This window comes from Lolium perenne, chromosome 3 (genome assembly GCF_019359855.2).
Source record: "Lolium perenne isolate Kyuss_39 chromosome 3, Kyuss_2.0, whole genome shotgun sequence".
Lineage (NCBI taxonomy): Eukaryota > Viridiplantae > Streptophyta > Magnoliopsida > Poales > Poaceae > Lolium > Lolium perenne.
The window spans coordinates 42102999-42116149 of NC_067246.2; the positions used below are offsets into that span (position 1 = coordinate 42102999).

At 41.8% G+C, this 13151-nt stretch overlaps 1 protein-coding gene across 1 annotated transcript in view; it reads right to left on the reverse strand.

The window, feature by feature from the left end:
• The window catches only part of LOC127340671 (protein BREAST CANCER SUSCEPTIBILITY 1 homolog), a 46669-nt gene extending 34687 nt beyond the window's left edge, over positions 1-11982 (reverse strand). The window contains exon 1 of the mRNA XM_051366406.1: positions 11827-11982. Within this exon, the coding sequence (XP_051222366.1) occupies positions 11827-11908 (82 nt within the window). The 5' untranslated portion in view covers positions 11909-11982. The remainder of the gene's footprint in view (positions 1-11826) is intronic.
• Between the last annotated feature and the right edge of the window lie 1169 nt (positions 11983-13151).

Here is a 13151-nt window from a genome sequence, read left to right on the forward strand (position 1 = left end):
TAATATTCTCATAAGAGATTGAGGTTTTATGTCCAAACTGAAACTTCCACCATGATTCATGGCTTTAGTTAGCGGCCCAATGTTCTTCTCTAACAGTATGCATACTCAAACCATTTGATTGTGAAAACCGCCCTTACTTCAGACAAGACGAACATGCATAGCAACTCACATGATATTCAACAAAGAGTTGATGGCGTCCCCAGGAACATGGTTATCGCTCAACAAACAACTTAATAAGAGATAAAGTGCATAAGTACATATTCAATACCACAATAGTTTTTAAGGCTATTTTGTCCCATGAGCTATATATTGCAAAGGCGAATGATGGAAATTTAAAGGTAGCACTCAAGCAATTTACTTTGGAATGGCGGAGAAATACCATGTAGTAGGTAGATATGGTGGACACAAATGGCATAGTGGTTGGCTCAAGGATTTTGGATGCATGAGAAGTATTCCCTCTCGATACAAGGTTTAGGCTAGCAAGGTTTATTTGAAACAAACACAAGGATGAAACGGTGCAGCAAAACTCACATAAAAGACATATTGTAAACATTATAAGACTCTACACCGTCTTCCTTGTTGTTCAAACTCTTTACTAGAAATTATCTAGACCTTAGAGAGACCAATTATGCAAACCAAATTTTAGCAAGCTCTATGTATTTCTTCATTAATGGGTGCAAAGTATATGATGCAAGAGCTTAAACATGAGCACAACAATTGCCAAGTATCAAATTATCCAAGACATTTTATCAATTACTACATGTAGCATTTCCCGTTTCCAACCATATAACAATTAACGAAGCAGTTTCAACCTTCGCCATGAACATTAAAAGCTAAGAACACATGTGTTCATATGAACCAGCGGAGCGTGTCTCTCTCCCATGATACGTCTCCGACGTATCGATAATTTCTTATGTTCCATGCCACATTATTGATGTTATCTACATGTTTTATGCACACTTTATGTCATATTCGTGCATTTTCTGGAACTAACCTATTAACAAGATGCCGAAGTGCCGATTCTTTGTTTCTGCTGTTTTTGGTTTCAGAAATCCTAGTAAGGAAATATTCTCGGAATTGGACGAAATCAAAGCCCAGGGGCCTATTTTCTCACGAAGCTTCCAGAAGTCCGAAGGAGAGACGAAGAGGGGCCACGGAGGGGCCACACTATAGGGCGGCGCGGCCCCCCCCTTGGCCGCGCGGCCCTGTGGTGTGGGGCCCCCGTGCCGCCTCTTGACCTGCCCTTCCGCCTACAAATAGCCTCCGTGACGAAACCCCCAGTACCGAGAGCCACGATACGGAAAACCTTCCAGAGACGCCGCCGCCGCCGATCCCATCTCGGGGGATCCAGGAGATCGCCTCCGGCACCCTGCCGGAGAGGGGAATCATCTCCCGGAGGACTCTACGCCGCCATGGTCGCCTCCGGTGTGATGTGTGAGTAGTCTACCCCTGGACTATGGGTCCGTAGCAGTAGCTAGATGGTTGTCTTCTCCCCATTGTGCTATCATTGTCGGATCTTGTGAGCTGCCTAACATGATCAAGATCATCTATCTGTAATTCTATATGTTGCGTTTGTTGGGATCCGATGAATAGAGAATACTTGTTATGTTGATTATCAAAGTTATATCTATGTGTTGTTTATGATCTTGCATGCTCTCCGTTATTAGTAGATGCTCTGGCCAAGTTGATGCTAGTAACTCCAAGAGGGAGTATTTATGCTCGATAGTGGGTTCATGTCTCTGTGAATCTGGAGGGGTGACAAGAACCTCTAAGGTTATGGATGTGCTGTTGCCACTAGGGATAAAACATTAGTGCTATGTTCAAGGATGTAGTCACTAGTTACATTACGCGCAATACTTAATGCAATTGTCTGTTGTTAGCAACTTAATACTGGAGGGGGTTCGGATGATAACCTGAAGGTGGACTTTTTAGGCATAGATGCAGTTGGATGGCGGTCTATGTACTTTGTCGTAATGCCCAATTAAATCTCACTATACTCATCATGATATGTATGTGCATTGTCATGCTCTCTTTATTTGTCAATTGCCCAACTGTAATTTGTTCACCCAACATGCTGTTCGTCTTATGGGAGAGACACCTCTAGTGAACTGTGGACCCCGGTCCAATTCTCTTTACTGAAATACAATCTACTGCAATACTTGTTCTCTTGTTTTACGCAAACAATCATCTTCCACACAATACGGTTAATCCTTTGTTACAGCAAGCCGGTGAGATTGACAACCTCACTGTTTCATTGGGGCAAAGTACTTTGGTTGTGTTGTGCAGGTTCCACGTTGGCGCCGGAATCCCTGGTGTTGCGCCGCACTACATCTCGCCACCATCAACCTTCAACGTGCTTCTTGACTCCTACTGGTCCGATTAAACCTTGGTTTCTTACTGAGGGAAACTTGCCGCTGTGCGCATCACACCTTCCTCTTGGGGTTCCCAACGGACGTGCTGACCACACGCATCAAGCAAATTTCTGGCGCCGTTGCCGGGGAGATCAAGACACGCTGCAAGGGGAGTCTCCACTTCTCAATCTCTTTACTTTGTTTTTGTCTTGCTTAGTTTTATTTACTACTTTGTTTGCTGCACTAAATCAAAATACAAAAAAAATTAGTTGCTAGTTTTACTTTACTTGTTATCTTGTTTGCTATATCAAAAACACAAAAAAATTAGTTACTTGCATTTACTTTACTTATTTCATCATGTTTCCTTTTAATTTTACCACAAAAGACATACCGGTAGGACGTGGGTCAATAGTTGGGAGAAATAATATAGAAGAATTCTTCAACCATGTTAGTACTATTGAAAATTTTGAAGATAGACACTTGGTAGACCTTGCGCCTACTTATGAAATTGCTGCTGCGCATTTAGTTCGCCTGTTGGAAACTAAATTTGTTAATCTTAATCCTATAATCCAACACATGTTTTTCACACTTGGCGATATGGAAGAAGGGGAAAAGAAAGATTTTGTATTAGAAACCCTTCTTAGAGAATTTGGTGGTCTAGCAAGAGAAGCTAGAAAGGTGTTTGCTAAATTTAATATGCTTGGTTCTCCTACTAATTTTGTTAGTCTTCTTGAAAAGATGGATATAGATAGAATAAGATACACTAATAATATTGACGATGGAGGGGAGATCAAAGCACCAATACCCTGTAAGCTCCTAGCTATGAATGATGCACTAGAAAATAACTATGCTTGGCTTGTTCCTGAAAATTTGTTTGATGAGAGTAGCACGCCTAAGACTAATGAAAAGGGAGATGCTAAAACTTATGTATCTAATATACTATGCCTGGTTGAGAAAAGCTCACACCCCGCTGTAGAAGTACCACCCTCCGATAATACTTGATATACACTTTCTGCGCCTAGCTGAAAGGCGTTAAAGAAAAGCGCTTATGGGAGACAACCCATGTTTTTACCTATAGTACTTTGTTTTTATTTTGTGTCTTGGAAGTTGTTTACTACTGTAGCAACCTCTCCTTATCTTAGTTTTGTGTTTTGTTGTGCCAAGTTAAGCCGTTGATAGAAAAGTAAGTACTAGATTTGGATTACTGCACAGTTCCAGATTTCTTTGCTGTCACGAATCTGGGTCCACCTCCCTGTAGGAAGCTCAGAAAATTAAGCCAATTTACGTGCATGATCCTCAGATATGTACGCAACTTTCATTCAATTTGAGCATTTTCATTTGAGCAAGTCTGGTGCCATTTTAAAATTCGTCAATACGAACTGTTCTGTTTTGACAGATTCTGCCTTTTATTTCGCATTGCCTCTTTCGCTATGTTGGATGAATTTCTTTGATCCATTAATGTCCAGTAGCATTATGCAATGTCCAGAAGTGTTAAGAATGATTGTGTCACCTCTGAATATGTCAATTTATATTGTGCACTAACCCTCTAATGAGTTGTTTCGAGTTTGGTGTGGAGGAAGTTTTCAAGGATCAAGAGAGGAGTATGATGCAACATGATCAAGGAGAGTGAAAGCTCTAAGCTTGGGGATGCACCCGGTGGTTCACCCCTGCATATATCAAGAAGACTCAAGCGTCTAAGCTTGGGGATGCCCAAGGCATCCCCTTCTTCATCGACAACATTATCAGGTTCCTCCCCTGAAACTATATTTTTATTCCATCACATCTTATGTGCTTTTTCTTGGAGCGTTGGTTTGTTTTTGTTTTTGTTTTGTTTGAATAAAATGGATCCTAGCATTCACTATATGGGAGAGAGACACGCTCCGCTGTAGCATATGGACAAGTATGTCCTTGGTTTCTACTCATAGTATTCATGGCGAAGTTTCTCCTTCGTTAAATTGTTATATGGTTGGAATTGGAAAATGATACATGTAGTAATTGCTATAAATGTCTTGGGTAATGTGATACTTGGCAATTGTTGTGCTCATGTTTAAGCTCTTGCATCATATGCTTTGCACCCATTAATGAAGAAATACATAGAGCATGCTATAATTTGGTTTGCATATTTGGTTTCTCTAAGGTCTAGATAATTTCTAGTATTGAGTTTGAACAACAAGGAAGACGGTGTAGAGTCTTATAATGTTTTCAATATGTCTTTTATGTGAGTTTTGCTGCACCGGTTCATCCTTGTGTTTGTTTCAAATAAGCCTTGCTAGCCTAAACCTTGTATCGAGAGGGAATACTTCTCATGCATCCAAAATACTTGAGCCAACCACTATGCCATTTGTGTCCACCATACCTACCTATACTACATGGTATTTTCCCGCCATTCCAAAGTAAATTGCTTGAGTGCTACCTTTAAAATTCCATCATTCACCTTTGCAATATATAGCTCATGGGACAAATAGCTTAAAAACTATTGTGGTATTGAATATGTAATTATGCACTTTATCTCTTATTAAGTTGCTTGTTGTGCGATAACCATGTTCACTGGGGACGCCATCAACTATTCATTGTTGAATTTCATGTGAGTTGCTATGCATGTTCGTCTTGTCTGAAGCAAGAGAGATCTACCACCATATGGTTAAGCATGCATATGTTAGAGAAGAACATTGGGCCGCTAACTAAAGCCATGCTCCATGGTGGAAGTTTCAGTTTTGGACAACAATCCTCAAATCTCAAATGATAAAATTATTAATTGTTGCTACATGCTTATGCATAAAAGAGGAGTCCATTATCTGTTGTCTATGTTGTCCCGGTATGGATGTCTAAGTTGAAGAATAATCAATAGCGAGAAATCCAATGCGAGCTTTCTCCTTAGACCTTTGTACAAAGCGGCATAGAGGTACCCCTTTGTGACACTTGGTAAAAACAATGCATTGTGATGATCCGGTAGTCCAAGCTAATTAGGACAAGGTGCGGGCACTATTAGTACACTATGCATGAGGCTTGCAACTTATAAGATATAATTTACATGATGCATATGCTTTATTACTACCGTTGACAAAATTGTTTCATGTTTTCAAAATCAAAGCTCTAGCACAAATATAGCAATCGATGCTTTTCCTCTATGGAGGACCATTCTTTTACTTTCAATGTTGAGTCAGTTCACCTATTTCTCTCCACCTCAAGAAGCAAACACTTGTGTGAATTGTGCATTGATTCCTACATACTTGCTTATTGCACTTATTATATTACTCTATGTTGACAATATCCATGAGATATACATGTTACAAGTTGAAAGCAACCGCTGAAACTTAATCTTCTTTTGTGTTGTTTCAATGCCTTTACTTTGAATTATTGCTTTATGAGTTAACTCTTATGCAAGACTTATTGATGCTTGTCTTGAAGTGCTATTCATGAAAAGTCTTTGCTATATGATTCACTTGTTTACTCATGTCATATACATTGTTTTGATCGCTGCATTCACTACATATGCTTTACAAATAGTATGATCAAGATTATGATGGCATGTCACTCCAGAAATTATCTGTGTTATCGTTTTACCTGCTCGGGACGAGCAGAACTAAGCTTGGGGATGCTGATACGTCTCCGACGTATCGATAATTTCTTATGTTCCATGCCACATTATTGATGTTATCTACATGTTTTATGCACACTTTATGTCATATTCGTGCATTTTACGGAACTAACCTATTAACAAGATGCCGAAGTGCCGATTCTTTGTTTTCTGCTGTTTTTGGTTTCAGAAATCCTAGTAAGGAAATATTCTCGGAATTGGACGAAATCAAAGCCCAGGGGCCTATTTTCTCACGAAGCTTCCAGAAGTCCGAAGGAGAGACGAAGAGGGGCCACGGAGGGGCCACACTATAGGGCGGCGCGGCCCCCCTTGGCCGCGCGGCCTGTGGTGTGGGGCCCCGTGCCGCCTCTTGACCTGCCCTTCCGCCTACAAATAGCCTCCGTGACGAAACCTCCGCATCCGAGAGCCACGATACGGAAAACCTTCCGAGAGACGCCGCCGCCGCCGATCCCATCTCGGGGGATCCAGGAGATCGCCTCCGGCACCTGCCGGAGAGGGGAATCATCTCCGGAGGACTCTACGCCGCCATGGTCGCCTCCGGTGTGATGTGTGAGTAGTCTACCCCTGGACTATGGGTCCATAGCAGTAGCTAGATGGTTGTCTTCTCCCCATTGTGCTATCATTGTCGGATCTTGTGAGCTGCCTAACATGATCAAGATCATCTATCTGTAATTCTATATGTTGCGTTTGTTGGGATCCGATGAATAGAGAATACTTGTTATGTTGATTATCAAAGTTATATCTATGTGTTGTTTATGATCTTGCATGCTCTCCGTTATTAGTAGATGCTCTGGCCAAGTTGATGCTAGTAACTCCAAGAGGGAGTATTTATGCTCGATAGTGGGTTCATGTCTCTGTGAATCTGGAGGGGTGACAAGAACCTCTAAGGTTATGGATGTGCTGTTGCCACTAGGGATAAAACATTAGTGCTATGTTCAAGGATGTAGTCACTAGTTACATTACGCGCAATACTTAATGCAATTGTCTGTTGTTAGCAACTTAATACTGGAGGGGGTTCGGATGATAACCTGAAGGTGGACTTTTTAGGCATAGATGCAGTTGGATGGCGGTCTATGTACTTTGTCGTAATGCCCAATTAAATCTCACTATACTCATCATGATATGTATGTGCATTGTCATGCTCTCTTTATTTGTCAATTGCCCAACTGTAATTTGTTCACCCAACATGCTGTTCGTCTTATGGGAGAGACACCTCTAGTGAACTGTGGACCCCGGTCCAATTCTCTTTACTGAAATACAATCTACTGCAATACTTGTTCTCTTGTTTTCGCAAACAATCATCTTCCACACAATACGGTTAATCCTTTGTTACAGCAAGCCGGTGAGATTGACAACCTCACTGTTTCGTTGGGGCAAAGTACTTTGGTTGTGTTGTGCAGGTTCCACGTTGGCGCCGGAATCCCTGGTGTTGCGCCGCACTACATCTCGCCGCCATCAACCTTCAACGTGCTTCTTGACTCCTACTGGTCCGATTAAACCTTGGTTTCTTACTGAGGGAAACTTGCCGCTGTGCGCATCACACCTTCCTCTTGGGGTTCCCAACGGACGTGCTGACCACACGCATCATCCCACACAAGCATTTATTCAAACAAAAACAAAAACAAAAACAAACAGACGCTCCAAGTAAAGTACATAAGATGTGACGGAATAAAAATATAGTTTCAGGGGAGGAACCTGATAATGTTGTTGATGAAGAAGGGGATGCCTTGGGCATCCCCAAGCTTAGATGCTTGAGTCTTCTCGAAATATGCAGGGATGAACCACCGGGGCATCCCCAAGCTTAGACTTTTCACTCTTCTTGATCATAGTATATCATCCTCCTCTCTTGACCCTTGAAAACTTCCTCCACACCAAACTCGAAGCAAACTCATTAGAGGGTTAGTGCATAATAAAAATTCACATGTTCAGAGGTGACACAATCATTCTTAACACTTCTGGACATTGCCCAAAGCTACTGGAAGTCAATGGAACAAAGAAATCCATCCAACACAGCAAAAGAAGCAATGCGAAATAAAAGGCAGAATCTGTTAAAACAGAACAGTCCGTAAAGACGAATTTTATTGAGGCACCAGACTTGCTCAAATGAAAATGCTCAAATTGAATGAAAATTGCATACATATCTGAGGATCACTCACGTAAATTGGCATAATTTTCTGAGTTACCTACAGAGAAGTTTGCCCAGATTCGTGACAGCAAAGAAATCTGTTTCTGCGCAGTAATCCAAATCTAGTATCAACCCTACTATCAAAGACTTTACTTGGCACAACAATGCAATAAAATTAAGATAAGGAGAGGTTGCTACAGTATTAACAACTTCCAAGACACAAATATAAAATAGAGGTACTGTAGCAAAATAAACACATGGGTTATCTCCCAAGAAGTGCTTTCTTTATAGCCATTAAGATGGGCTCAGCAGTTTTAATGATGCACTCGCAAGAAATAGTAGTTGAAGCAAAAGAGAGCATCAAGTGGAAAATTCAAAACAAATTTAAGTCTAACATGCTTCCTATGAAAAGGAATCTTATAAATAAACAAATTCATGAAGCATGATGCAACAAGCATAGAAAGATAAAACAAGTGTAGCTTCAAAAATTTCAGCATATAGAGAGGTGTTTTAGTAACATGAAAATTTCTACAACCATATTTTCCTCTCTCATAATAACTTCCAGTAGCAACATGAGCAAACTCAACAATATAACTATCACATAAAGCATTCTTATCATGAGTCTCATGCATAAAATTATTACTCTCAACATAAGCATAATCAATTTTATTAGTTGTAGTGGGAGCAAATTCAACAAAGTAGCTATCATTATTATTCTCATTATCAAGTATAGGAGGCATATTGTAATCATAATCAAATTTATCCTCCATAACAGGCGGTACTAAAAGACTACTATCATTATAATCATCATAAATATGAGGCAAAGTATCATCAAAGTAAATTTTCTCCTCAATGCTTGGGGGACTCAAAATATCATGCTCATCAAAGCCAGCTTCCCCAAGCTTAGAATTTTCCATATCATTAGCAACAATGGTGTTCAAAGTGTTCATACTAATATGTTCCATAGGTTATTTCCGCATCAAACCATCCATGTCTTAAATCAGGAAATAGAATAAGAAGCTCATTGTTGTCCATTATGCCTAACTAGTGTAAACAAGAAACAAAAGATGCAATTGCAGGATCTAAAGGAAATAGCTTCGAGCAAACACACAACGGCAACAGAAAAGTACTTTACCTGGGACCGGAGTATGAGTGCCTTTTACCTTTCCTCCCCGGCAACGGCGCCAGAAAATAGCTTGATGTCTACGCCCCCCTCCTTTTCCTATAGACAGTGTTGGGCCTCCAAGAGCAGAGGTTTGTAGAACAGCAGCAAATTTCCCTTAAGTGGATCACCCAAGGTTTATCGAACTCAGGGAGGAAGAGGTCAAAGATATCCCTCTCATGCAACCCTGCAACCACAAAGCAAGAAGTCTCTTGTGTCCCCAACACACCTAATAGGTGCACTAGTTCGGCGAAGAGATAGTGAAATACAGGTGGTATGAATATATATGAGCAGTGGCAACGGCACCAGAAAAGTGCTTTGCCCAGGGACAAGAAACAAGCGTAGTAACGCAGCGGTAGTAACGCAAAGAAACAAGAAACAAGCGATAGCAGTATTTAGGAACAAGGCCTAGGGATTACACTTTCACTAGTGGACACTCTCAACTTTGATCACATAACAGAATAGATAAATGCATACCCTACACTCTTTTGTTGGATGATGAACACATTGCGTAGGATTACACGAACCCTCAATGCCGGAGTTAACAAGCTCCACAATTCAATGTTCATATTTAAATAACCTTAGAGTGCATGAAAGATCAACACAACTAAACCAAGTACTAACGTAGCATGCACACTGTCACCTTCATGCTAAGAAAGGAGGCATAGATCACATCAATACCATCATAGCAATAGTTAACTTCATAATCTACAAGAGATCATAATCATAGCCTACGCCAAGTACTAACACGGATGCACACACTGTCACCATTACACCGTGCAGGAGGAATAAAACTACTTTAATAACATCACTAGAGTAGCACATAGATAAATTATGATACAAAACACATTGCAATCATAAAGAGATATAAATAAGCACTTCACTATGCCATTCATAACAGTGAATAAGTATTCTGTGAAATATAGCCTAAGAGACCCACACGGTGCACACACTGTCACCTTTACACACGTGGGACAAGGAGTCTCCGGAGATCACATAAGTAAAATTCACTTGACTAGCATAACGACATCTAGATTACAAGCATCATCATATGAATCTCAATCATGTAAGGCAGCTCATGAGATTATTGTATTGAAGTACATAGGAGAGAGATGAACCACATAGCTACCGGTACAGCCCCGAGCCTCGATGGAGAACTACTCCCTCCTCATGGGAGACAGCAGCGTTGATGAAGATGGCGGTGGTGTTGATGGAGAAGCCTTCCGGGGGCACTTCCCCGTCCCGGCGGCGTGCCGGAACAGAGACTCCTGTCCCCCAGATCTTGGCTTCGCGATGGCGGCGGCTCTGGAAGGTTTTCTCTGGTTTCGTCGAACGTGGTAGGGTTTTCGCGACGGAGACTTTAAGTAGGCGGAAGGGCAAGGTCGGTGGAGTCCTGGTGGGGCCACACACTAGGCCGGCGCGGCCAGGGCTTGGGCCGCGCCGCCCTACTGTGTCCCCACCTCGTGGCCCCACTTCGTTTCCCCTTCGGACTTCTGGAAGCTTCGTGGAAAAATAGGACCCTGGGCGTTGATTTCGTCCGATTCCGAGAATATTTCCTTACTAGGATTTCTGAAACCAAAAACAGCAGAAAACAGGAACTGGCACTTCGGCATCTCGTCAATAGGTTAGTTCCAGAAAACGCATAAATATGACATATAATGTGTATAAAACATGTAGATATCATCAATAATGTGGCATGGAACATAAGAAATTATCGATACGTCGGAGACGTATCAACCTTACGCCGATGGCGACGAGCTTGGCGAGCACGCGACACAATCGTGGTCTCCTACCTGAAGTGCATCCAGTCATCGGTGGAGCCGGAGGATGGAGACTTCGGGCGCGCGCGAAGGGCGGCTGGTGGCAAAGGGTTAACTTTGTCAATGCCCATTATGATGGACTTGTCAGTAGCCCCCGAGATTTTACTCGAGTCGCAGACTCAGCTTGAATCTCAAAACCTTCGATTCCTTGTTTCCTCAACTTATTCTCGTTAACTTCTTCTTTCTTATAAAGTAACATCTTATTATTTCCAATGTAAGTAAAAAATTATGATCGTAGGAATATTGGTAAAGCAGCCTGATGCATCCGAATGGATCAGGAATCAGTTAACTGCCTGGGCAAATGCGGGGAACCTACTTCAAACTCGCGTCCTCGGAAACAAATTCGGAAACATGTCTTAACTCAGCTCGGGCCACGGAGAACTTATCGAGTTCTAAGTTCCAAGATAAGAATTTTACCTAACGCGTCCGTCAGGAGTTTTCATCACATTGCTGGATATTTCTAGCAGAGCGTAGCTAGTGACGGTACTAGGCCTTATAGGACATGGCATCTGAAAAGCTTACAACGACGCGGCTCAGGCTTTTGTATTTATTTATTTATTCATCGAATGTCAAGTTTGGCTGTTGGATTACCCGAAATTATCGGGTTAAAATTTCTTCTTGATGCATGCACTCCCGATGGGAGTAAATGACGAAGAAATGTTCGTTAAGTGTTTATCGGGGCCGGTGCTTTGCCATCGCAACGGACGCGAGAAACGCGAGAGCCAGCCGGAAGCAAGAAACTAGATCGAGGCGGGGAGGAGAGAGCAAACCTCCGAAATCTGCCCCAAGTGGCCGCCAGCCGGCCGCGGCGGGACCGAACCCCGGGGGTTGCCTCCCTCCGCCGCAGCTCATCACGTCTCCGTGGGTCTGCACGCCCCGCGGCTACGACGATGACGATGGTCTCATCGGGATGCTGCGACGAGGGGAGAGGCGAACTGGAGGGCACGGCGAGGAGGAAGAGAGAGCGGCGCTGGGGCGTGGGCGCGCGGGGAGCGAGGCGACGAGTGATTTGACACCTGACAGAGGATGAGAGGGGTAGACGCGCGATGTCAAAAAGGCTTTGCATCTTTGCTTGCGCGAGGATGCCTCTCCTCGGTACATCTCCTACGGGTACTATTTTTTTTACTCCCTCTCCCACAAAAAATTTCTTAATTTTATGTATTAAAATTTGAATATAACTATTTAATAGGTAGATACATCTAAAATTTTGATAAATTTAAGACACTTTTGGTGAAATTGAGTACTACAATTTAGTGAAGGTAAGTGAGGATAATTCTCAAAAACTGTAAATCTCTAATTATTACTAAAAGCATGTTTGGTATAACGAAGTTTAATCTCCGCTTATATCAATTTTTTTCTAAATTTTAGTGAATTTTTCTCGATCTCAATACTCTGTCCCTAACTAGTGGACTGGGATGCGATTTTGTGGGGGTTGGGGGAAGGTAGAAATTTCACCCAAAACTCTATCCCTAACTAGTGGACTGGTATGACCCAGCCAAAATAGATGCCATCAACAAGAAAGTATGGCTTGTCATATTCATTTACATTGATCTCGTAGCTCACCTGAGAAGATTTGCCTTTCATAAGCTGGTTGAAAACCGGAGAGCAGTGTAGCATATTGATGTCATTGTTGGAACCGACCATGCCAAAAAATGAATGCCAAATCCACAATCTTGCGATTCACTACCTCAAAAATTACAGTGCATCCCTCAGAATGGCCGCTAAACTGATCCTGCTATTCAAATGAATAGTTCTTTCACCCCGAGTGCATGCAATCTATGCTGCCAATCATGCCCAGGAACCATCTAGACTCGTTGAGATAGAAACAACCATCTTGTGTCCTCAACAGTTGGCTCCCTCAAGTAATATTCTCCGAACACGACAATTACGGCTCAACAAAATTGGTGCATGTTACCTCCATCCCAAAGCTTAAAGCTTATATTATTTTTAGAAAGTCAAACTATGTCAAGTTTAACTAAGTTTTTACCAAAAATCATTAACATGCAAAATACAAAATCAATATCATTAGATAGATAATGAAATATATTTTATGTATGGTATCTACAGATTATTATATTTGTTGATATATTCTTCT